Source organism: Microcaecilia unicolor, chromosome 2, assembly GCF_901765095.1.
Source record: "Microcaecilia unicolor chromosome 2, aMicUni1.1, whole genome shotgun sequence".
Classification (NCBI taxonomy): domain Eukaryota; kingdom Metazoa; phylum Chordata; class Amphibia; order Gymnophiona; family Siphonopidae; genus Microcaecilia; species Microcaecilia unicolor.
The window spans coordinates 541,455,127-541,479,082 of NC_044032.1; the positions used below are offsets into that span (position 1 = coordinate 541,455,127).

Consider the following 23,956-nt stretch of genomic DNA (forward strand, 5'->3'; position numbering starts at 1 on the left):
TTTAGCAGTCTGTTGGTTAGGTACAGATATATATATATAGATAGATATAGATATAGATATATATATATAGATTGACTTCTCTCTCTCTCTATATATATATATCTAAGATCAATTCGAGCGTGATTTGAGATTATTGAAGTTTGAAAAATTCAGACGCGATGATCAGGATTATAAGAACAATAGTGTCTATCCATGGCATACTAATAGGCTACAGAGGAAGAAGAGTTTTAGTAAGAGGAATAATAGAGAAACTAGTAGGTCTCATATATCAAGAACTCGTAATGAGAAACAAAATGAAGTACAGAGACAAGTACAAAAGGCAGCGCCTAATAGCCCTACCATTACTAGGGAAAGAAAAAGACCCAGAAGTGACCAAGATGAGGTTTTTGATCCTTCGGCCTCATTATATACTACACCACCTCGGGGTAATATTGACAAACAGGTTTTTCAAATAGGCCAGTTATGGAAAAAGAAATCGGTCGCGGACAACCATACCATAGACAATCAGAGGGAGCATGTATATTACAGAGGGAGAGGAAGAGGAAGGGGCAGAGGAAGGGGTGTTCGTCAATACCAACATTACCCCATGAGACAGGAGGTACAAGGGAGATATTAAATACCGTATGTAACATTTCAAAAAGGGTGTTGACCACTACAGAGATTAATGTACTTAGCAAAGGCCTTTCCTTTGTCCCTACCCCGAAGTATAATGCTTTCAAAACAAGAGTTGAACTGTTTAAATTTGTTAGAAAATTGAAGATTATAGACTTCTTTTCAAAAAGTAATGTAGGCTGTACTGATCATTCTATAGTTAGAAATGAGAGTAAATGGCTCCCACCGAACAATACACATCATCTTATTCAATCTTTTGAATCTATTGTTCTTAAAGAAATAACAGAGTTGGAGCAAAGTAAGAATAAGAAAACATTTTTTAATTTGAGCAAAGAAGAGAATGCCGCTATTAATGGCCTACATAATGATGATACAATTATTATTAAGCCAGCAGATAAAGGTGGCGCGGTTGTCGTTATGGATAAAGATCTTTATATTGCAGAAGTAAATAGGCAATTACGTGATGAAACATTCTATTCGCCACTTAGAAACGACCCCACACCTATATTAAAAGCAGAGATTAAGACATTGGTTCAATTAGGGCTAGAGGCACAGTATATTACTCAAAAGGAATCATTTTTTGAAAGTAGATGAACCCGTAATCCCAACCATCTATATGCTTCCGAAAATACACAAATCCCTATCCTCCCCTCCAGGAAGACCTATAGTGTCGGCATGCGGCTCACTTCTTGAACCTATTTCAATTTTTGTGGATAAATTTTTACGTCCTTATGTTAGCAAGATACCTTCGTACATACGTGATTCAGCCGATATAATTAATGTTTTGAACACTATGACATGCAGCAAAGATACAATGCTGGTTACTCTGGATGTAGAGAGTCTCTACACAAATATACCTCAGAAAGAAGCAATTGGAATAATCAGGAAAACAATCACTAATAGGGATTTCTATATGAGAATTCCTACAGAATTTGTAGTAGAGTTAGCCAAGATTGCACTTATGAAGAATTACTTTTCTTTTAATGGGACATTTTATCAGCAGATAAAGGGCACCGCTATGGGTGCTACGTTCGCACCCTCCTTGGCAAATCTGTACGTAGGTGAGTTTGAGAATAAGCACCTCCATACCTCATTGCTATCCAATAGAATTGCCCTTTGGAGAAGGTACATTGATGATATTTTGCTGATTTGGACTGGGACGGAGTGTGAACTAAATGAATTTTTTGAATGGTTAAACACTCTAGATACAAATCTCAGATTCCAAATCAACTATAGTAGAGAGTCGATACCTTTCCTTGACATCAATATTACTATGAAGGACAATGGGTTTGTAACAGATGTTTACCGAAAACCTACGGATGTAAACAAACTACTAAACTACAAAAGTTGTCATAGTAGGCCACTTAAAAATAATTTACCATATAGCCAGTTCCTACGTCTGAGACGCCTGTGCACAAATGAAAAAACCTATAAACTGAGATCAGGAGATATGAGTAAACGCTTCCATGATAAAGGATATCCGAGAACAGTGATTGAAAAGGGCTATCAGAGAGCATCATGTATCCCGAGAACATCATTTTTAAAGCCAACTGATAATAAAAAGAAGGGAGAAAAAATAGTATGCACACTGCCATTTGCTCATTTGTCTAATTCCATTGTGAAAATTAAAAAAAAACATTGGCACATGGTGCAAGGTCTCACTCCATTCAACAATAAAGATTTGATGATTGCATACAAACGAGAGAAAAATCTCAGGGATATGTTAGTGCCATCTGCATTACAAAATAATAGACAATCAGGAATTTACCCATGGGACATTACCCCTGTGGTTCATGTTCAATATGTTATGTTAACACTAAAATCCAAACGTTTTACATACCATCCATCCTCAGGCAAAAAGTTTGACCTTAGACATTTTTCCAATTGTAAAACTGAAAATGTAGTTTATGCTGCCTTGTGTCCATGTGGATTGGCTTATATAGGGAAGACCAAAAGAAAGTTGAATGTTAGAATTATAGAGCACAGAAGTGCATTAAAGAGGAAACTACAAGAAAAACCACTAGTAGAACATGCCTTACAACTAGGACATAAATTTGAAGAATTCAGGTTTTGTACCCTTTTTGTACACAAGAAATCATGGAGGGGCGGAGCGATTGATAAACTGTTGCAAAAAGAACAATCTCTCTATATAAAAGGCAAAACCAACGTTCTATGAAGCCTCCAGCCGGAAGTGTGAAGGGGGCGAGATATCCGGTTTCCCTATGAGTGTCTGCCCCGCCCTCTCTGTAACACAGTCAGTGAAGGAAAACAGCAGAGCACGAAATCAAATCGCTGGCTCTGTAACAGTGAAGGACTCAGAGGGGGGAGGGGAGAGAGGCCAGAGGGCAGGGACACACACACTCCCACATGCACACAGAAGAAAACATTGCTAGCCCCCCGTTTCATTTGCATCAGAAACGGGGCTTTTTTACTAGTTATTAATATTTGATTTGGGGACTTTACACCCAGGTGGCTTAAATATGGAGACTGATTTATCTGTGTTTCTTTAAAATGGATTTTATATGTTGGATGATTACAAATTTTTTAAGGATGTTATCTGATTTGTTTTTATTCATAATTTTTTATTCTTTAATTTTTTCTCATTTTTAATATATTCTTAACCTCCATTTTTTAAAAATCTTTTACTTGTCCTTGGGCGGGGGGGGGGGGGGCACAGAGATTACAGGGTGTTGTATTGCCTTGCACTTTCGGTCAGCTGTGACATGCAATTAATATAAAAGACGTCATTTCCTCCACTCTGTTTTTTCCAGCAGCTGAGAGATGCGACCAGACTTACCCTGTGTATTGAGCTGAATAAGTGCCAGTTTTAAGGGACATGTTGTTATTTAGACGTTTCCACAAGTGCTACGGTTTTATTCCATCTTAAATATTAAGACTGTTAGTAGGGACTGAGGCTCAGTTTTATTTGGCAGTGGTTGTGACATTTAACATTTTTGGTGTTTTAAGACTTCTGTTTTAAAAGACGCCACTTCCTTCGTGGTTTACAACAGCTGAGCAATTAAACAGAGTAGGTGTTTGTGTATACTTGTCAGCTCTGAGTTTTCCATGCTTTCAGTTCAGTTCCACTTTGATCTCCATAGTGGACTGTTGCTTTTTGCAGCAATTAATGCCCAATTCAGGCATGTGTAGAGTTTGAGAGGTTTGGTTGGAGTTCTTTTTAAAAAAAACCCTTTGTATAATTTGATATTTATAAATGTTGTAAAAATTTTATAATATTGTTATTTATCATATCTTTATATACATATAAATATATTTCATATTATTTTTGGAGGTATGTTACACATTGGTTTTAGTTCCTTTACATCTTTGGTGATTTTTTGACTTTTGTTTTAAAGACGCTACTCCCTGGGTGGTTTATAGCTGAGCGATCAAGCAGAGTAGGTGTTTGTGCACACCAGGGGCGTATCTGAACTGCGGCGGTAGGGGGGGCCAGGGCCAGAGAGGGGGGGCACATTATAGCCCCCCCCCCCCCGCCGCCGCCGCCATTGCCGATCCCCCTCCCCCCAGCCGCTGCCATTGCTAACCCTCCCCCTCCGTTGCTCGCCTACCTTCGCTGGCGGGGGACCCCAACCCCCGCCAGCCGAGGTCCGCGTCCTCCTGCCGCTGCCGGCTGCCTTTGGTCCTTTCATTCTTCCATTGAAGCTGGCGCCGACGAAAAAGTTTCTTTTGAATCTGACGTCGCTGCACGTTGCACGTTGTACGTGCAGGACGTCAGACTCAGAAACAATTTCTGAGTCTGACGTCCTGCACGTACAACGTGCAGCGACGTCAGACTCAAAAGAAACTTTCGTCGGCGCCAGCTTCAATGGAAGAATTAAAGGACCAAAGGCAGCCGGCAGCGGCAGGAGGACGCGGACCTCGGCTGGCGGGGGTTGGGGTCCCCCGCCAGCGAAGGTAGGCGAGCAACGGAGGGGGAGGGTTGGCAGCGGTAGGGGGGTCCAGGGCGAAATCTGCGGGGGCCCAGGCCCCTGAGGCCCCACGCAGATACGCCCCTGGTGCACACTTGCCAGCTCTGGTTTTATTCCATGTTTTCAGTTCAGTTTCACTTTGCTTTCTATAGTGGCTAGTTAGTTCTTTGTAGCAAGTAATGGTTCCTTAAGGCAAGTGTAGAGATTGAGAGCTCTATGTATATAGCCTGTTTGTGTTATGTTAGCTCTCTGTTTATTTATTAAATAAGATAACAACTGTTATGATGATTTATTATCATTATTAAAGGAAGACTTAACTTTTAAAATATATATATAAACTTTTTTTTTAAGTCTCCAAGTAGCATATGGAAAGTTTTTCCTTCTTTTTTCTTACTTTTCGTAATTTGTTTGCAGTGTCCTCACCTTGATTGAGGAAAGTACCCTGCTGATTTTTTTACGTTTCAATCTCATGTCCTGCTTGGACTATTGTGAGTTATCTATGTTTTTATTATTTTGATTATGTATGTTTTCAAGTAACATTATAGTAATAGATTTCTCCTATTAAGGTATTCATCCAACATATATGCCATTCCTTTCTGAAAGAGATAACTGATAACAAATGACATTTTAAATAAGTATTGCCATAGAATTTTTTCTGTGTGGCCGTTGTCTTGTTGAATCATATGATTTATTTTGGCCCTTTTAATATTCTATTTTACCTTTTTTTGTATATATATAATTATAACTGACATTTTAAATGTATTATAAATATAATTTGCCATATAATTCTTTTTGTGAGTTTTATTGAGTGATAAATTTGTGAGTTTTATTGAGTGATAAAATTGTATGAGGTATTTTGTTATAATTGTTGTGAGTCCGATCCTTTATATATGTAAGTATAAATGATATTTTATTATGTTAATTATTGTTTGGACTATTGTTCTTATGCTATCTAAATCAGTTATCTCTATTTCAGATAATTATCATATGCATAACAGAGAATTTATGATTGTCTTATTAGTCAAATTTGTATGTTTGTAAACATAGGTTTATGCAAGTATTTATGTTTATTTCCTCGACGATATTTGATTTCTCCTTCCAAGTGTTTGATTTTATATATCTGATATGGTTTCTTTTTCATTATTAACGTTTTATGATATAGTATTATACAAATATATATGTTTTTAATTGTATTTGATTTTATTTGCTTTTGTAGAGGCCCTGACGCAGACCTTGTGGGCGAAATACAGTCTGTGTCGGGCGAATCTCTGAAAATAAAGTTTTGAACCATATCACTGATTGATCTGCTTTGTTTGTCTCCACTTGGGACTTCCATTCCAAATTCCTGAGCCATAAAGAGTGTTGACAATGGATGCATCTCTCCTGGGATGTGGAGCTCATGTAGATGGGCTTCACACTGAAGGAGCTTAAAGACCTTCCAGATGAAAACAGAGTGAAAACCTGAGCAAAATACCAAGGCATTTTATCATGAACCACTTGGTAAAGAAGAGTCAAAACTTTATACTGCATTCTGTTTCATATTCAACCAGTGAAGTTGTTTCAACACTGGAGTTATATGTTCAAACTTAGAAATGCCAGCAACCGATCTAGCAGCTGCATTATGTACTACTAGTAAAGAAAAAGGCCCGTTTCTGTATGAAATGAAACGGGCGCTAGCAAGGTTATCCCCCCCCCTCGCTCTCTCCCTCTGTCCCCTCCAAGTCCCACGGCCCCCTTTCCTCCCCTCCGATTTCCTTTCCAGGCCATCCTCCCTCCCCTCTCCCACTCCCTGCAACTCACCACTTTGTCCATAAGTTTCCAGGTGTTCTCTACAGGCCTGATTGGGAGTGCTGTTTTCTTTGTTGTTTTTTTTTTTTACAGGTGGTGCATTCCCCCCCCTCTGAGTTCCAGGCCCCCCTCCTCTGAGTTCCAGCCCCACCTCCAAAATCACCACCCCCCTCTCTGTCTCACAGACACGTCCTTGCGATGCCTCCACTTGTGGCCCTCCCCTACACTGGCCCCGCCCATCCCCCTACGTGCACGTCGCCCCCCCCCTCCAAAATCACCAACCCCCCCCTCTGCTACCCTCCCTTACTGGGGTCCCGGCGGCAGCAGTGAAGAGTGAGCAGGCTCGGTGAGTCTGCTGCCTTCCCTGCTCTGACTCTGGTCCCGCCCTTGTGGAAACAGGAAATGAGGGTGGGACCAGAGTCAGAGCGAAGAGAAGGGTAGGCAGCAGACTCGCCGAGCCTGCTTACTCTTCAGTGCTGCCACCGGGACCCCAGTAAGAGGGGGGGAAGGGAGGGTAGCAGAGGGGGGGCGACGTATATGTAGGGATGTCTCTGCCCGCTGTTCTTTTTGCCAGTCGCGCGCGTTTCCCGCTCTGTCACTGGGATCGTAACCACTTCAGTCCTGACGTCAGGCAAGCAGGGTTCTAGTGTTGGCTAGTGACGTCAGCAGGTGGTTACGATCCCAGTGAGACACATTCGAACGTTCAAGTAGCAAATTATTATATTAGATTTGTAACGCTTTAAGCCTATACTCTGGAACAATCAAATAAAGAGAGTTGCAATATATTTTTGACAAAACTATTGCCTGAATAATACTCCTAAAATCAACTGTACATAACAGGTTTTAAATGAAATAACATCCACAGGTGATGAAAGGCTGACTGAACCACATGCACAATTTGATCTTTCATCGAAAGCTGCGAATCCAAAATCACATCTAATAACTTATCTCCTTTTGCACAGCAGTTTCATCCACACAAGTAGCCAAAGGCCAACAATTATCCATCACCCTTCCTATAATAAGCATTTCAGTTTTCCCACATTCAAGGTCAACTTATTATGTGCCATGCATTTACAAATCTCATTCATATAAAATGTCAGATGCGCAGACAACGCCTCTCCCCATGCTACTATTGGGGAAAAAAAATTGAATATCATCGGCATACAGCCAGTACTCCACATCTAATGAATCTAGGACCTCACATAAAGAGGCCATATAAATATTAAACAGGAGCGCAGACAAGACGGATCCTGTCTCAGAACAGGAATTTTGGACAAACAAACGTTTTGACAAGTAGGAGGCAAACCAATCATATACCTTACCCCCTATACCCAACTTCTTTAATCTAGCCAGTAATTTAGCCCCATCAACAAAGTCAAAGGCAGATGACACATCTAAAGACATCAAGCAAAAACATTGATTTTTATCCATACCTCTCCTCAAAGTATCCACTATAGAGATTAATAACATCTCCACACTATGAGCCTTTCTAAACTCATATTGAAACTTATTCAGACAATTATTCTCATTCACAAAATCTTCAAGTTGTTGCAAAACAGCCTTCTCAATAACTTTCCCCAATAAAGGGATATCAGAAATAGGTCTATAGCAATCCATACTTTCAGGATCTAATTTCTCATTTAACAACTGTTTTATATTAGCTTGCTTATGAACAACTGGTAGCTCACCCTCTATAAGAGACTTGTTTTACAATACATGTCAAAGTTAATGCAATTTTATCAGCCATTTGACGAATGACTCCAGACGAACAAGGGTCCGACGCAGACCAAGCAGGAGTAATCATAGAAATCATTCTTGTCACCTCTTTAACCCCAACCTCTTCAAACTTAACCCATTTGGGCTCTGTAACTGGCAACTCCTGATCTACCCCGTGATGTTCCCAATCAGCCACCCTCTGCTTCAGTGTAGCCATCTTATCCATCAAAAAATCTGCATAAGCCATAGCATCAGGCCCACTCTTACACTTATCATAACCATTGACCAAATACTTCTGGAAAGAAAGAGACGCAGGTGTGTCCTGGTGAGCCAAGTCATATAACAGCCCTCACAGTGGAACTAACCAACCATTAAGAGATAAACCAAAGCAGAACCTTATCGCAGAACTATTCCCCCCCCCCCCCACCAGCCCAGCACACTAACATAATACAAACCCAGAGCCACTACTGACCTCAACTAGCTCAAAGGCAATCCGCAAATACACAAAACACACCTGACCTGTACACCAGACTCCAGCCCAAGGCAAAAAATTCCATCACACACCTTATTGAACATGGCCTGTTAGCAGCCCAAAGTGAACCGATATCAAAATGGATACGGCTAAACTAATCCTAGCAATCTACTCCTTATCTCTGATCCACCTAACTCTAACCACCCCACTTGTACAGAATACTTCATACCCATACTACACAATCACCAAAGACCGATCAGATATATCCCACCTCATCAAACCGAAAACAAGTGCTCGTCAGGCATGTCCTTTATGGACGTCCTTCACCCGAAACACCGCCCAAGTGCTGGTCAGGGACATCCTTTATGGACGTTCTTCACTCAAAAAAACCCCAGCAAAACCCACCCTTAAGGTTTAGAGGTTATTATTAGCTCTCCGCTTAAAAAAGAGACGTCCTTTTTGGACGTCCCCCCCCTCCCGGCAATAATAAAAACTTCCTTTTTGGACGTCCTTCACTCAGCTGAGAGACCCCAAAAGTCTCTGAACCAATCACGTGTTTAGCTGAGCTAAACGCGCTGTGGTTGGCTAAGAGACTTCCAGGTCTCTCAGCTGAGTGAAGGACGTCCAAAAAGGAAGTTTTTATTATTGCCGGGGGGGGGGGGGGGGGGAGGACGTCCAAAAAGGACGTCTTTTTGGATGGACGTCTTCAACTTCACTCTCCTTGGATCGAGCTGCATCGGAGCCTTCCTGCAGCAGGCCGTGGAGGGGGTGAGCGGCGCGGCGTCTTCCTTTCGGGCGGCACAGGGAGGCGTATTTGACATTCGCACAGCAGCCAGCATAACCCTTGGCTGCTCTGCGCATGTTCAACTGGCCGACTGTTTAGCGATGGAATAGAGAATGCAAGTGAGCTACAACGAGCAGCTCATTTGCATTCCCTTTCCTTGATGCATTCCCGTTGCTTACTGATTCGCTAAGGAATTGGTAAGCAACGGGCATTAACGATTTTTTTAGTGCATTCCCTTTCCTTGATGCTTTCCCGTTGCTTACCGATTCGCTAAGGAATCGGTAAGCAACAGACATTAACAATTTTTTTAGTGCATCTTGGCCTCAGTCAGATGGCATCACCCATTTGTGAGAACTTGTATCCTCCTATCTACTGATAAGTAACTTGGTTTTGTCTGTGAGTGCAAGGCTCTAGAACTCTTCTTGTCCCAACAAAATCAGTCTGAACACTTTTATACTCTGATTTGACCTTTTTCTCTGAGACCTTGTGTGCCCAGCCTCAGCCATCCATGACCCAGCTATCCTAACAGATAAGCAGTCTTTTTAAACCTCCCCTATGTTTAACTGTTCCTTGAATGCGTGCATTGTGGGATTTCCAGCAAGCCAAATACTTGACAGACAGTAAAAGTTATTGTGTTGTAATGCAAAGATTCTTATATAATTGGCAGTCTTCTTAAATGCAATACTCGGTTATAGCATGTATATATACCATTCTCCATCCACTGCCACAGAATCCTTGGAACATGTTAACTTAAGTAGAAATGTTTCCAACCACTGTATTAGTGTGTTGATTAACCAAGAGTATTCTCTAATTGCATACTGAGATGATGGTGTAAAAGAAATACTTTTAAATAGACATCAAGCATCTTGATTGGCCTGTTATGTTTAGAGCTTAGTTTTCAGATCTCATCCTCTATAGTGATAGTACTCATTTGGTTAATTTTGTTTAAACTAATTTACACCTAGCCTTGCAACATCCTTAATCCCAATTATACAGTTGACTTTTGTATTCATGATTGATTGAAACTTTTTAGGATCAGTTCACATTTTGTATAGTTGGTAGAGATAGTTTGTTACATTTTTATTTTTTTTTAAATGTATAACCCACACAGTGTATAATTCTAATTCTTGGTGGGGAACATATACATACACAATGTATAAAAACTCATAAATAATTTGAGCTGATTTGTCTTATCCCATACAACAGGACCATCATTCAATCAGTTTCTTAAATGCTTGCTGAAACAAGGTGGTTGTTAAGGACGTCTTGAAGGTATTCATGCTGTTAAGTTCACATAGCTCAGAGGGCAAGCTATTCCACAGCTTAGGACCTGTGATGTAAAAAAAACAAAATAGCAGTTCCCAAGCCTTACATTGTGAAATGATGGAATATCCAATAAATCCATCTGTGAGTTTCTTTAGGACAGACAAAAACTAATTTATTTTGTTCTATTGCAGATCAAGACCTTCTTGAAAATATATTACTTGATAGTGGTCTTTACCCATGTCCATCAATAGTAAGTATACGTATTTATAAATATTTAACTTGAGCAAAACGTCTTTAAAATAGATACTCAACCCACATCTTCTTTCTGTAAGATAAGAGGTATTCTTGCTGCTGATATTAAAACCTTCAAATTTCAGCATTTCATCACAATTGCAAGGAAATTTACTTATTTTCCAGTTAATAAATATGGCCCATAATATAAGGATACTAGTAAAAAAGGCCCGTTTCTGACACAAATGAAACGGGCGCTAGCAAGGTTTTCCTCGGAGTGTGTATGTTTGGGAGAGTGTATGTGAGAGTGACTGTGTGAGAGTCAGAGTGAAAGTGTGAGTGTGTGTGTATGAGAGAGAGAGTGAGTCTGGGTGTGAGTGTGTTTGTGAGAGAGTGTGTGTGTGAGAATGAGAGTGTGTGCAAGTGTGTATGTGAGACACAGTGTGAGAGAGAATGTGTGTGTGTGTGTGTGCGAGAGAGAGAGTGTGTGTGAGACTGTGAGAGTGAGTGTATGAGACCAAGCGAGTGTGTGAGTGACTGTGTGGCACATAGAGAGTGAATGTGATACAGTGTGTGAGAGTGAGAGTCAGAAAGACATTGTATATGAGAGAGAGAATGTGAGCCTTGCCCTCCCAATCCATGCCCATCTGTCCCCTGCCCCCTCCATTCATCCTTTTCCAGCAATTCCCCTCTCTCCCAGAGCCCTGCCCTCCCAATCCATGCCCATCCATGCTCCTCTGTCCCCTGCCCCCTCCATTCATCCCTATCCAGCAATTCCCCTCTCTCCCTGAGCCCTGTCCTGCAATCCATATCCATCCATGCCCATCTGTCCCCTCCATTCATCCCTATCCAGCAATTCCCCTCTCTCCCTGAGCCCTGCCCTCCCAATCCATGCCCATCCATGCTCCTCTGTCCCCTGCCCCCTCCATTCATCCCTTTCCAGCAATTCCCCTCTCCCTGAGCCCTGCCCTCCCAATCCATGCCCATCCATGCTCCTCTGTCCCCTGCCCCCTCCATTCATCCCTTTCCAGCAATTCCCCTCTCTCCCTGAGCCCTGCCATCCCAATCCATGCCCATCCATGCTCCTCTGTCCCCTGCCCCCTCCATTCATCCTTTTCCAGCAATTCCCCTCTCTTCCTTCCATGACCCCCCTCGCATCCATGCTCCTCTCTCTCCCATGTCCCAGCCTGGCCCGCCCTCTTCTCCCCCCCCCCCTTCGCATCCATGCTGTCATTTCTCCCCTGCCCTCCCGCTCCCATTGTTCAACTTTACTGCCCACCCTCTTCTCTCCCCCCAACATCCCTTTTTTTTTTCCTTTTTAAATTTACCTCGGTGGCGGTTCTGGCAGCGCAGCGTCAGGGAAGGAAGTGGCGCTCCCGACGTCTAGCCTTCCCTTCGCTGTGTTCTGCCTTCTTCTGATGTCATCCTTGACGTCAGAAGAAGGCGGAACACAGCGAAGGGAAGGCTAGAGACGTCGGGAGCGCCGCCTCCTTCCCTGACGCTGCACTTTGTTTGGTTTTTTTTCCCGCCCTCGACGTCATGACGTTTGCCCATAACGTTTGACGCGAGGGCGGGGCAGAGACGGCTGGCAGCCTGGCTGGCTTCACACCATGAATCCACGAACCCTACAGGGAGTGTTTGAGTGGCTTCAGAACGTTGTCTTCAGAACGTTCACGGTGCGTTTTATTATATTAGAAGATTTAATCTTGATGAAAATTTGAAGTCGCAACATGGAGAAAATTATACTAAAGTTTGAACTGCATATCAATCAAATTGTTTTTTTAAGATGTATTTCAATCTGTGTTTTACTGAAAATGGATAAGAAATGTTTGAAAAGATTTATTTCTGTTTTAAATAGTTTATTTCCTTTGATCTGTTTTACTCTTTTCACAGTCTTTAAATAGTGATCCCTTAGCCTCAGCAGCAGATAAATCCAGAAACTGGTGGGGTGTATCCATCTACCAGCAGGTAGAGATAGAGATTACTAGCCTGAAGACAGTGATACCAGAAGACCAGCACTTTCATCCGTCAGTATAGCTCTATCTCCAGCTCCTGAATTCATCTTCGGTGGGGCAGCTCCTGGGCCTTTGCCAGTTGAGTTTGGGGGCGATTGGCCAAACAGTGCCATCCTTGGCATACCTGGGCTCCTGGTCCCTGCCTCACCCTGTAGTGTAGTTCCTCTGCCTCCTTTCACTTCTGCTGTCTTGGCTGTTTGTTTGTGATCTATGCCTTCCTCACCAACTTAAAACAAAAGAAACCCACGATTTTAGAGGGCAGCCAAAAACTAAAAAAACTCAGAGGCAGACAGTATGGGAGGCGAGCACACAGTGGGACTGCTACTGTGCCTGCACGGGAGAGCTTAGTCTGAGCCTGGGGAGCCTGTTTGTCAGTGACCAGTGCTGGGAATTACTGTGGCTTTCTCCCGTGCCGTAACGGTGCTCCATCTTTTTTTCTTTGCTCCGGTGTGCGACTATGGCAGTGGAAGTGTTAAAGCGGTGTTCCCTCTGTGGGAATCTCTATGGCAGGCTGCTTGGAGCTTTTGAAGCTGACAGCTCTCTTCCTGATGGGTTTTCTTCCTGCTCAGAGGTGGCAGACGCGCACCTCTCTTTTCCTCGCCCGCAGACGTGGTACCTGGCTGCCAAAGTTTCAGCAGGGGGTTCTTGTCCAATGTTGGCAGCCTCTCCGAGGCCTTTGCTAGGGCCTAGGAGCACCAGGAATGATTTTTTCCCAGAGTTATTTTGCTGCTACATGAGGCCTATTTACTTGAGCGGGCCTTGCCTCTATCTCAGCCTCCTCCATGTCTAGGGGGTTGTTCTGGGGATCTGGAACCTCTTCCCTGCTTGAGGATCCTGTACTGAAAAGGAGACACCTGATCTCCTTCTCTGAGGGGGGGGGGGGGGTCGTTGGCCCTCCATCTCCCTCTCTCCACTGGTGGCGCTCTCTAGAGACTCCCTCCGGCCGTTTCGGGTGGATCTGCTGGAAGAGGGTGAGTTGTACCAGGGAGGGTCTGATGATCCTACTGCTGTGCGCCTTTTTCATAAAGGACGAGTTACCTTCGCTGATGTCTAGCTCTTTGGAGGTGCTGAACATTGTGGATCTGGAAGTACAGGCCTTGGTCAATCCTAAGATGGCCAGCACAAGGAAGCCATCCAGGTCTTTTCCAGTACACGAGGCCATCAAGAGCTTATTTCAGCTCAGTAGTCAGACTTGAGGGTGGCTTAAGGCAATAGCTTGCCTTTACCCGGTTAGCTGGACCAGGCAGATAAATTTTCCCTTCCCGCGGTGGATGCTCTGGTGATGGCAGTTACCAAGAAGACTACTCTGCCTGTGGAGGGTGGAGTGGCACTGAAAGACATGCAAGATCGGCATCTTGAAGCTTATTTGAGGCATGCCTTTAAGGTTTCCATGTTAACTTCGCAAGCCTCTATCTGTAGCTCTAATGCTGCTAGGGTATGCCTTAGCTGGCTTCAACAGGCTTTGGAGCAAGATCAGGACACGGCCTCTGCTCTGGGGTCTGTTGTGCCCCATATGGAACTGGGGCTAGCTTATTTGACAGATTCCCTTTATGATCTGGTGCACACTCTGGCCAAACAGATGTCACTGGTGATTTCTTCCCGCCATTTGATGTGGCTTTGTCACTTGGGGAAGGATATGGCATCTAAGCAACACCTCAGTAGATTTGCCTCTTTGGGGAGGACCTGGAGAAGATTATGAAAGATTTGGGGGACTCCAAGGGACAATGGCTCCCCGAAGACGAGCCCAAGTCTGTGACACAGTTGGGGGCGGTGAGGCCCCGTTTTCGGGAGGCTCACCTGTACCATCTGGGTTGAGCTTCAACTTCCAGCTCCCCAGATTTCAGCAGTGTTCTTCCTTTCATGGGGATAAGCAACCTGCTGGTGCTGCACGTGACTGGGAGTGGCCAATCTTTCCTTCCACTCTCTGTTTATACGGGTGGGTGAACCACATCTTCTAAATGGGCAGCAGTTGAAGCCACATTGCAGGTACTGGTGGACCTGGGGGTGGTGGTGCCAGGGCCTCCTCTAGAGACTTGCACTGGCCGCTACTCCACTTATTTTGTTGTTCCCAAGATGGGGTGATACTTTCACCCCATCCTAGATTTCCGCAAGATCAATCAGCACCTGAGGGTCCGACATTTTCACATGGAGAACCTGTGGTGCGTGGTGGCGGTGGTTCAGCTAGGAGAATTTCTGACGGTATTGGATATCAAGGAGGCTTATTTGCACATCTCTATATGGCCCCCGCATCGGCGTTTTCTGCGCTTTGCTATTCTGAGGTGCCATTTTCAGTTTCAGGCTCTGCCCTTTGGTCTATCTATTGCTCCCCATACCTTCTCCAAAGTGATGGTAGTGGTAGCGGCATTCCTGCAGAGAGAGGAGGGTACATCCCTATCTGGAGACTGGTTGATCCGGGCAGAGTCGGAACAGGAGAGTCGCCGGGCCACCAAACAGATGATTGTTCTTTTACAGTCTTTGGGCTGGGTCTTGAACCTTCCCAAGAGCCACCTGGTGCCATTACAGATGTTGGACTACCTCGGCGCCCGAGTCGACATGACTGATGGCAGAGTCTTCTTGCCGGAGGAAAGATGGGTCAGGCTTCAGACTAGGGTCTCCAATCTGTTCTACTGCCGAATCCCCGGGACTGGGACTATGTTCAGGTGTTGGGTTCCATGATAGCAGCCCTAGAGATGGTGCCTTGGATGAGAGCTCACATGAGCCCGCTCCAGCATTCCCTGCTGTGCAGATGGTCGCTGATGTCCCAGGACTACCGCTGGTGCCTTCCATGGCAGCCCTGTGCAAGGCGCAGCATGACATTGTGGCTTCACAATCCCAATTTGCAGAAGAGGATGCCCTTGGCATTTCCTCTGTGGGTCGTGGTTGTTACAGATGCTAGCCTGATGGGCTGGGGAGCTCACAGTCTTCATCATTATGCGCAGGGATGCTGGACAAACTTGGAAGCGGCTTGGCTGATCAACTGACTGGAGCTGCGTGCAGTGGTGAATGCCTGCAGAGCCTTTCAGGATTTGCTGACGGGCATGGGGGTCCACTTTTTCTCAGACAACACTACGGCAGTGGCTTACATCAATTGACAGGGCGGCACTCGAAGCCTGCCTTACCTTCTAGGGTGGGCAGAGACCCACGATCAGTGCCTGTCCGCGGCACACATTGTGGGCCAGAGCAACACGCAGGCGGATTTTCTCAGCTGTCATCTGCATAATGAGAGCTATTGGCAGAGGCGTTCCTTCAGATTTGCCAGAAGTGGGGGATGCCAGAGTTGGACCTGATGTCCCAAGCAAACGCCAAGGGGGCCAATTTCTTCAGCAGACAGAGGGAACCCGAGTCCGCAGGCCTGGACACTCTGCTCCTACCCTGGCCCGAGTCTGAACTCCTGTACATGTTCCCTCTGTTGCCAGGTTGGATGTTGCATAGGATTGTGCGACACCAGGGGCAGGTCATCATGGTGGCCTTGGATTAGCCACGTTGCCCTTGGTATTTGGACTTATTCTGATGGAAGTGCCCCTTTGGCTTCCTCTCAGCCCAATCTGCCTCAAGGACCAGTTCTGATGGAGGATCCCTCCTGCTTTGGTCTTGAGCGGTCACACTTGAGGAAGAAAGACTACTCTAATTCAGTTATTGCTACCTTGTTACAAGTGCAGAAGTATTATACTTCAGCGTATGCTTGAGTTTCACGGATCTTTGTGACATGGTGTTCTGCTAGGGCTTAGTCCCCTTTGAAGGTCTCTGTATCTCAGCTGGTGGCCTTTTAGCAGGGCGGTTTTTAGAAAGGATTGGCCTATAATTCTCCGAGTCCAGGTTGCAGCCCTGGCCTGTTCTGAAGGTGAGTATCAGGCTCCTGCCTAGCTTCTCATTCGGATGTGGTTCATTTTTTGCCGGGAGGGGGGGGGGGGGCGCTCCATCGCCGTCCTCCATATTGGCATCCGACTGGGAACCTGAATTTAGTACTTTGGGTCCTACAGGGAGCTCCTTTTGAGCTGTTACACAAGGCCTCTGTCAAGGATCTTAGATGGTGTTTTTGGTGGCTATGCCATTGGCGTGTAGGATCTTTGAGATCCAGACATTGTCTTGTTGGGACCCCTTTTTGCACCTCTCAGAATCTGGGGTCACCTTACGTACCATTCCTTTCTGCCTAAGGTGATCTCGTCCTTTCATGTCAATCAGCCTCTCCTTCTACCACCTTTTCGGAAGGAGAACTATCTAGCAGAATTTGGGAACCTTCGTTTCCTGGATGTTTGGGTTCTCCTCCATTATTTGCACATGACCAATGAGTTCTGGCATTCCGATCGCCTTTATGTCCTTTCAGGCTCACGGCACGGTGAGGTGACTTCTAAAGCAACTGTAACCTGGTGGCTTAAAGATGCCATCTCTTCCATGTATATTTTGGTCGGCCGTACTCCACTGGAGGAGTTGAAGGCCCATTCCACTAGGGCGCAATCTGCGTCATGGGTGGAGACTTCAGTTCTGACCCTAGACGAGATCTGGATACTTGGGCCTCTCTGCAAACCTTTTCGTGCCATTATAGAGTGGATGTGGTGGTGAGAGCGGATGCTTCTTTCGGAATGACAGTTTTGGTGTGATGGGTGGCAGATTCCTACCCTCTTTTGGGATTACTTTGGTACATCCCACCAGTTTCTGGATTCATCTACTGCTGAGGGTAAGGAAGGTAAAATTATGTCTTACCTGATAATTTTCTTTCCTTTACTCACAGCAGATGAATCCAGGATACCTCCCTTCTCTGCCACTAAGTTCTGCTGTGTGTGTATTTCCTGGGTCTCTATTGTTTTTTTTTTTCTCTTTGTCCAGGTTCTTTTGAAGCCATTACAAAAAATCCCCCCAAAACCAAATAGTAAACGGATGGATATCCGAGCCCTTCCCTCCTTGAAGGGCTTTCCAGTGGGGACACCTAGAGCACGTTTTGGCACTGTTTTGAGTTGCCTTCAAGCATAGTTGGTGAGGAAGACTTCCTATTTGTTTGTGTCTGTTTGATTGATGAAGGGGCTTGTCATCTGGTATCACTATCTTCAGTCTAGTAATCTCTATCTCCACCTACTGGTAGATGGACACAACCCACCAGTTTATGGATTCATCTGCTACGAGTAAAGGAAAGAAAATTATCAGGTAAGACATAATTTTACCTTCCTTAGCATCCTCACTAGACCAGTCCAGAACCTGTTGGTTATGGCTTATAATTTATTAGGTTTAATGTACTTCCTTTCCTATAACAATAACACAGCAGTATGCAGCCTGTGAGGGAATCACAGGCTGTATACTTATCACTTGGATCATCAAGGAGTAAAAGAGGCATTTGGAGAGAATAAGGCCGTAGTACAGAGACTGAATGAATTCTTTGTTTTAGTTTTTACTGAAAAGGATTTAAGAGATCTACCTGTGGTAGAAATGGTTTCAAGGGTGATGATACAAAGGACCTGAAAGATGTACTAAGCTAAATTGACATGTTAAGAATAGTAGATCACCTGGACTGGATGGTATACACCCTAGGGTACTGATAGAACTCAAACATGAAATTACTAATCTACAATTAGTGATCTTGTAATCTGACATTGAAATTATCCATGGTACCTGAAGATTGAAAGGTGGCCAATGTAATGCCAATTTTTAAAAAGGATTCCAGGGGTGATCGGGGAAGTTTCATCAGTGCCAAGCAAAATTGATAGAAACTATTATAAAGAATAAAATTACTGAACACATAGACAAACATGATTGATTTAATGGGACAGAGTCAAAATGGATGCACCCAAGGGAAATCTTACCTCACCAATTTGCTTCATTTCTTTGAAGGACTAAATAAACATGTGGATAAAGGAGAGCAGCTGATATAGTGTATATACATTTTCAGAAAGCATTTCATAAAGTTCCTTATGAGAGATTCCTGACAAAGTTAAAAAGCCATGGGATAGGAGGCAGTGTTCTGTTGTGGATTGAGAACTGAGAACTGGTTAAAAGAGAAAATGGAGCATAGGGTTAAATGGGCATCTTTCAGTGGAGGAAGGTAACTAGTGATCTGTACTGGGACTGGTGCTGTTTAACATATTTATGAATAATCTGATAATGGAAACGATAAGAGGTGATTTAAATTTGCAGATGGCACAAAACTATTCAAAGTTGTTAAGTTGCATGTGGACTGTGAGAAATTGCAGGAAGACCTTAGGAAATTTTAAGTGGGTATTGAAATATCAAATGAAGTTTAATGTGGTCAAATGCAGAGTAATTCACATTGGGAAGAATAATCCAAATCATAATTACTTGGATGCTAGGTTCCACATTAAGAATCAATACCCAAGAAAAGATCTAGGTGTCCTTGTGGAAATCTTCTAATCAGTGTGCAGTGGGTGGCCCGAAAATTAAATAGAATGTTAGGAATTATTACGAACGTAGTAGAAAATAAGACCGAGAATATTATAAGGCCTTTATATTACTCCATGGTGTGATCTCACTATGAGTATAATGTGCATTTCTGATTGCCATATCTCTAAGATATAGTAGAATTAGAAAAGCTTAAAAGAAGGGTGATCAAATGAATAAGGGGATAAAACTCCTTTCATATGAGGAAAAGCTTAAGAGGTTAGGGCTTTTCAGCTTGAAGAGACAGTTGAGGGGGATATGATGGAGGTCTAGAAAATCCTGAGTGGAGGAGAGCAAGTGGACATGACTTGATTGTTTACCCTTTCAAAAAGTACAAAGACAAAGGGACACTTCATGAAGATAAATGGTAATACTTCTAAATTGAATAGGAGAAAATAATGAAGCTCTAGAACTCATTGCCAGAGTTAGCAGTTAGCATATTTGGGTTTTAAAAATTTGGACAAGTTCCCAAAGTGAATATGGCTAAATCTGAAGTATTGAATGTGATGCTCCCCGGGGAACTTGTGGGCCTGTTGAGGTCTTCCTATGCTTTCTGGTGGGCTACTTGGGGGTTGACTTGACAGCACACCTTCTGGACCTTTTCGCAGTAAACTATAAGGGCTTGGCTGGGACACTCAGTGAGGACTTGGGTAACTGGGTTGATCTGGACCTTTCTTGGTTCGGCCGAATAGCTGCAGTTAAGATGAATGTGCTGCCGCGCTTACTCCACTTATTTCAGGCCCTCCCAATCACAATGCCCCGTAAATTCCTAGCAACTCTGCAGGACCGTATTATGCACTTTATTTGGGAGGGAAAACGTCCACGACTGGCACGCTCGGTCTTGTATCAGGATAGGAAGAGAGGGGGGCTGGGGGTACCCAACCTGGCCTGGTATTATAGGGCGGTCCAGGTGCGTGTGGCAGTGGAATGGTTCCAAGATTACCCAGACCGGCAATGGGTGCAGGTGGAACAATATACCCTAGGTGCGAGGCCACTGGGGGCACTTATATGGATTCCGAGCTCGCTTAGGTCTTTAGAGGAGGGGCTGTGTCCCTCTATATATGTCACCATCTCAAACTGGAACAGTGTTTCCACATCAACGTACTACACTCTCCCGTCTGTCCCCCATAGACCACAATCCATTATTTTACCCGGGTACGACAAAAGGAGCATTCACAAGATGGTATACGGGAGGTTTACGAATGTGGGGCCAACTGTTTGAAGGGGAGATCTTATTGTCATACTCGGAGGCCCTTGAGAGATTTCCGATAGTGGGACCCGACCAGTATGCCTACCTTCAGCTATCCTCTTTTCTTAAGACACGGGCAGTTCGGGAGGTAGTGTCTAGGGAACAATCAACACTAGAGGCCATCTGCGAGGGCCTACCCAGGACCAGTGGACTGATATCACGCCTTTATCAAATTGTTAATAGGCAGTCCCCGAACTACAGATTACATAGGAAGAGCTGGCAAAGGGAACTGGGCATGGAACTGGAGGAGGCGGCCTGGGAGAGAATGGAGCGGGCTGTGGTGGGAGTGTCGTCTCATGTACCTTTTAGGGAGAATGCGGCGAAGGTGCTTTACCGATGGTATCTGATGCCTGAGCGTCTTCAGCGCATCTACCCTGCAACCACAGGGCTGTGCTGGAGGGGCTGTGGTGTAAAGGGCACAACAGGCCACATATGGTGGACATGTAGGAAGGTTGGTGCCTACTGGAGGTCGATACGTAGCAGGCTGCAGAGGTGGACGGGTGGCCCGATACCGTGGAGCCCAGTCTTCTTATTATTCTCTGCTGGTGTTGCGGGTCACCCTCATACCCAGCAAATCTTTTTGAAGCAGGCTATAAGTGCCGCCAGAGTTGTACTTGCTGCCCATTGGAAGCAGCCCACAACCCCTCCGATACATCGGTGGATCCAAAAACTGAGGCATATTTGTGAGATGGAAAGATTGCTAGCAGAAAGGCGTAATCAATTGTGTAGATGGCACATGATCTGGGACTCTTTTATCCTTCATGTATAACTTGATCGATGCCATAGGTTACAGAGGTGTTGGGGGAGGGGAGGGATAGGAGGGGCGGGAAGGGTGGGGGTTTTGAGAGGTAAGAGGGAGACGGAATTTGGGGTATATCATAAAACTGAAAAAGGTTGAAGTACCGGAATGGTTACTTTGAACAGTTCAATAGATGTAGTAGTGCACTAAAAGACACTCATGTGATCTGTAATGAGAGCAAAGCCATGTTATTATTACTTGTTTGCCACAGTGTTAGAAAGTTGTGTACTGTCTTATTGGATTGTGCCATGATACGCATGATATGTTATGTTCAGAATTTGTGTACTATTTACTAATAAAGACTTCATGAAAATTAAAAAAAAAAATTTGGACAAGTTCCTAGAGGGAAAGTACATAAATTGCTATTAAGGAAGATGTGAGAAGAGCTACTACTTATCCCTGAGGCCAGTAGCATGGAATTTTGTTACTCGTTGGAATTCTACTAGATACTTGTGATCTTGATTGGTCACTGTTGGAAGCAGGATACTGGGCTTGATGGACCATTGGTCTAACCCAGTATGGCTATTCTCAATTTGTCTCCTCATTTTTGTCTTCTCCGATGATATTCTAGCATTCTGACATGGACTCTGGGAGGAGCTCATGCACACGTGTCTCCTGAAGAATAAAGAACATTTCCTCTTCTAATTCCAGAATGATTTATTTCCTTCAGTCAGTTTGGATTCCTGTGCATTCATTCAATATTGGTGGCTCTCCATTTCATAAGCCTTTCTAGGTTAGGGATCTAAACACCTGTCTAAGATCTTACCTTTATTTTATTACAAGTTATTCATGCTCTGAGTTTGACAGAGTTGCTCCTTCACAAACAAGGCTAAGAACAAGGGAACTAAGGCTTTCTCTCCATTTGAAGAACAGTCAAGAAGTCTGAATTCAGTCTTGTGCTCCGCTTTTATGTGAAACCTTGGTAGTAAAAGATGGGCATATTGGTCTGCCTTCTCTCCTACAGCTGGCCTGTTCTGAATCCAGCAGACCCCTGACATTTCTCCTTTTCTCTGGAGACCTAGCAGGGTAATTTAAACTCCAGGCAAACATCCAAGTAGCCCCGGTTCAAATTCTGCTACTTTTAGTGCTTTTCAGCCTACATATCTGATGTGCTATTAATTACATGTCAAAAGCTCTCTTGGATCTCTGCAGATCTTTTCCACAGTCATAGCAGTGCCTTCAGTCTTGATGCATTAAAGTACCAGTAAAATACCATGAGCGTTAAGATCCACGGAAGAAGTTAGTGATTTTGAAAAAACGAGTAATGCTCAAAGGAAAATACATGCAAATGAGCTGCATGCTAATCCAAAGCCCAATGCATGAAAGTCCCGCTAACCTGTTGACATCCACGGAAGCGAGGTTGTAAGCACATGCACATGGTAAGCACCGCAGCTGTTATACGCATGTCCAAGAAAATCGCATCATAGACTTGTGTCCAAGGCATGTATGATGTGCATCAGGCTGTGAGACGTGGATATTGAAAAGTGTCGCAAAAGCTTAAAAGCCTGCTGTTTCTACCAGTCTGATGACTGGCGTTTGCCATGCAATATTCAGTGCTTTGCATTGCTTGCAGAGTATTGTCTGCACTTTTTTTTTTGAGTTGGTGAGTGTGAAATGTGTTTATTTTTTCCCAGAGGTGTGGGTGGGCGTATCCTTTACCTTTTCAACAGGGAGGGAGGCACTGCATGTCATCAAGGTTGCTGGTTTTCTGTAGTAAATTACCATCTTCCACCACCTTTTCTTATGTTCATTGTTGCTGTTTGGTGCACCCCTGTGGTTCACTCTAGCATTTTTCCCCTATAGGGAAATGTATGTAGGTCTGTAGTTTTTTTTTTTTTTCGTGCTATCATCACCTGTATTGGTTTTTTTTTCTTTATATATTTTAGTTTGTAGAAGGAAGGAATGGAGAACAAGATGAATCATGGTGTGCCCCTGCAGGAGGAGGAGGAGGAACTAGCGGCACAAAGTGGGGGCCCTGATGCCACGTGGAAGGGGAAGCATGTGCCAAAGTTTACAGAGGAAGAGCTTAGAGTTCTGGTGCATTCTGTCCGTGAAGAATTTGGCCGCCTATGTAAAAAGTCACAGCTCTCCATAGGGCAGAAAAATCAGATCTGGAGAGAGCAGAGGATATGAGTGCCCTAGGTGCATTGTGGAGCAGTGCAAGCATCGGTGGCAAGATTTCCAGGGGCTTTTCAAATCTAAGGCACACAAGCTGTGGAAGCATGCGAAGGGAAAGGTGGGGGGGGGGGGGGGGGGGCTCACTGTGTCTTGAATCTGAATCTGACTCCCTTGGAGGAGGCTGTGTTGCCCACCATCGACTTCGAGCAGGTAGTGGGCCTGTCTAGTGGTGCAGACATGTCGGAGGAGGCCATCAATGACTTTATTTATTTGTTACATTTGTATCCCACATTTTCCCACCTATTTGCAGGCTCAGTGTGGCTTACATAGTACCTTAATGGCATTCACCAATTCCGGTAAGAATAAATACAAAGAGTTGTTGTGGGAAAGTAAGGTTCATGTGTGAAAGACGCGTTATGGAATCGTAGATAGGAAGAGTTTATGTATTTTATGAGCTTATGTTTCGTTGTGGTGCAGGGTTCAGGCATTTAAGTTGGGTCGGTAGGGTATGCCTTTTTGAACAAGTTAGTTTTTAGTGATTTCCGGAAGTTTAGGTGGTCATATGCGTTTGTCTTGTGTGAAACAGGGTACTG

At 44.2% G+C, this 23,956-nt stretch overlaps 1 protein-coding gene across 1 annotated transcript in view; it reads left to right on the forward strand.

The window, feature by feature from the left end:
• Positions 1–23,956, forward strand: part of NSUN7 (NOP2/Sun RNA methyltransferase family member 7) — a 201,825-nt gene that overhangs the window by 32,510 nt on the left and 145,359 nt on the right. Inside the window, exon 3 of the mRNA XM_030191328.1 lies at positions 10,759–10,817. Coding sequence (XP_030047188.1) covers positions 10,759–10,817 — 59 coding nt within the window. The remainder of the gene's footprint in view (positions 1–10,758; positions 10,818–23,956) is intronic.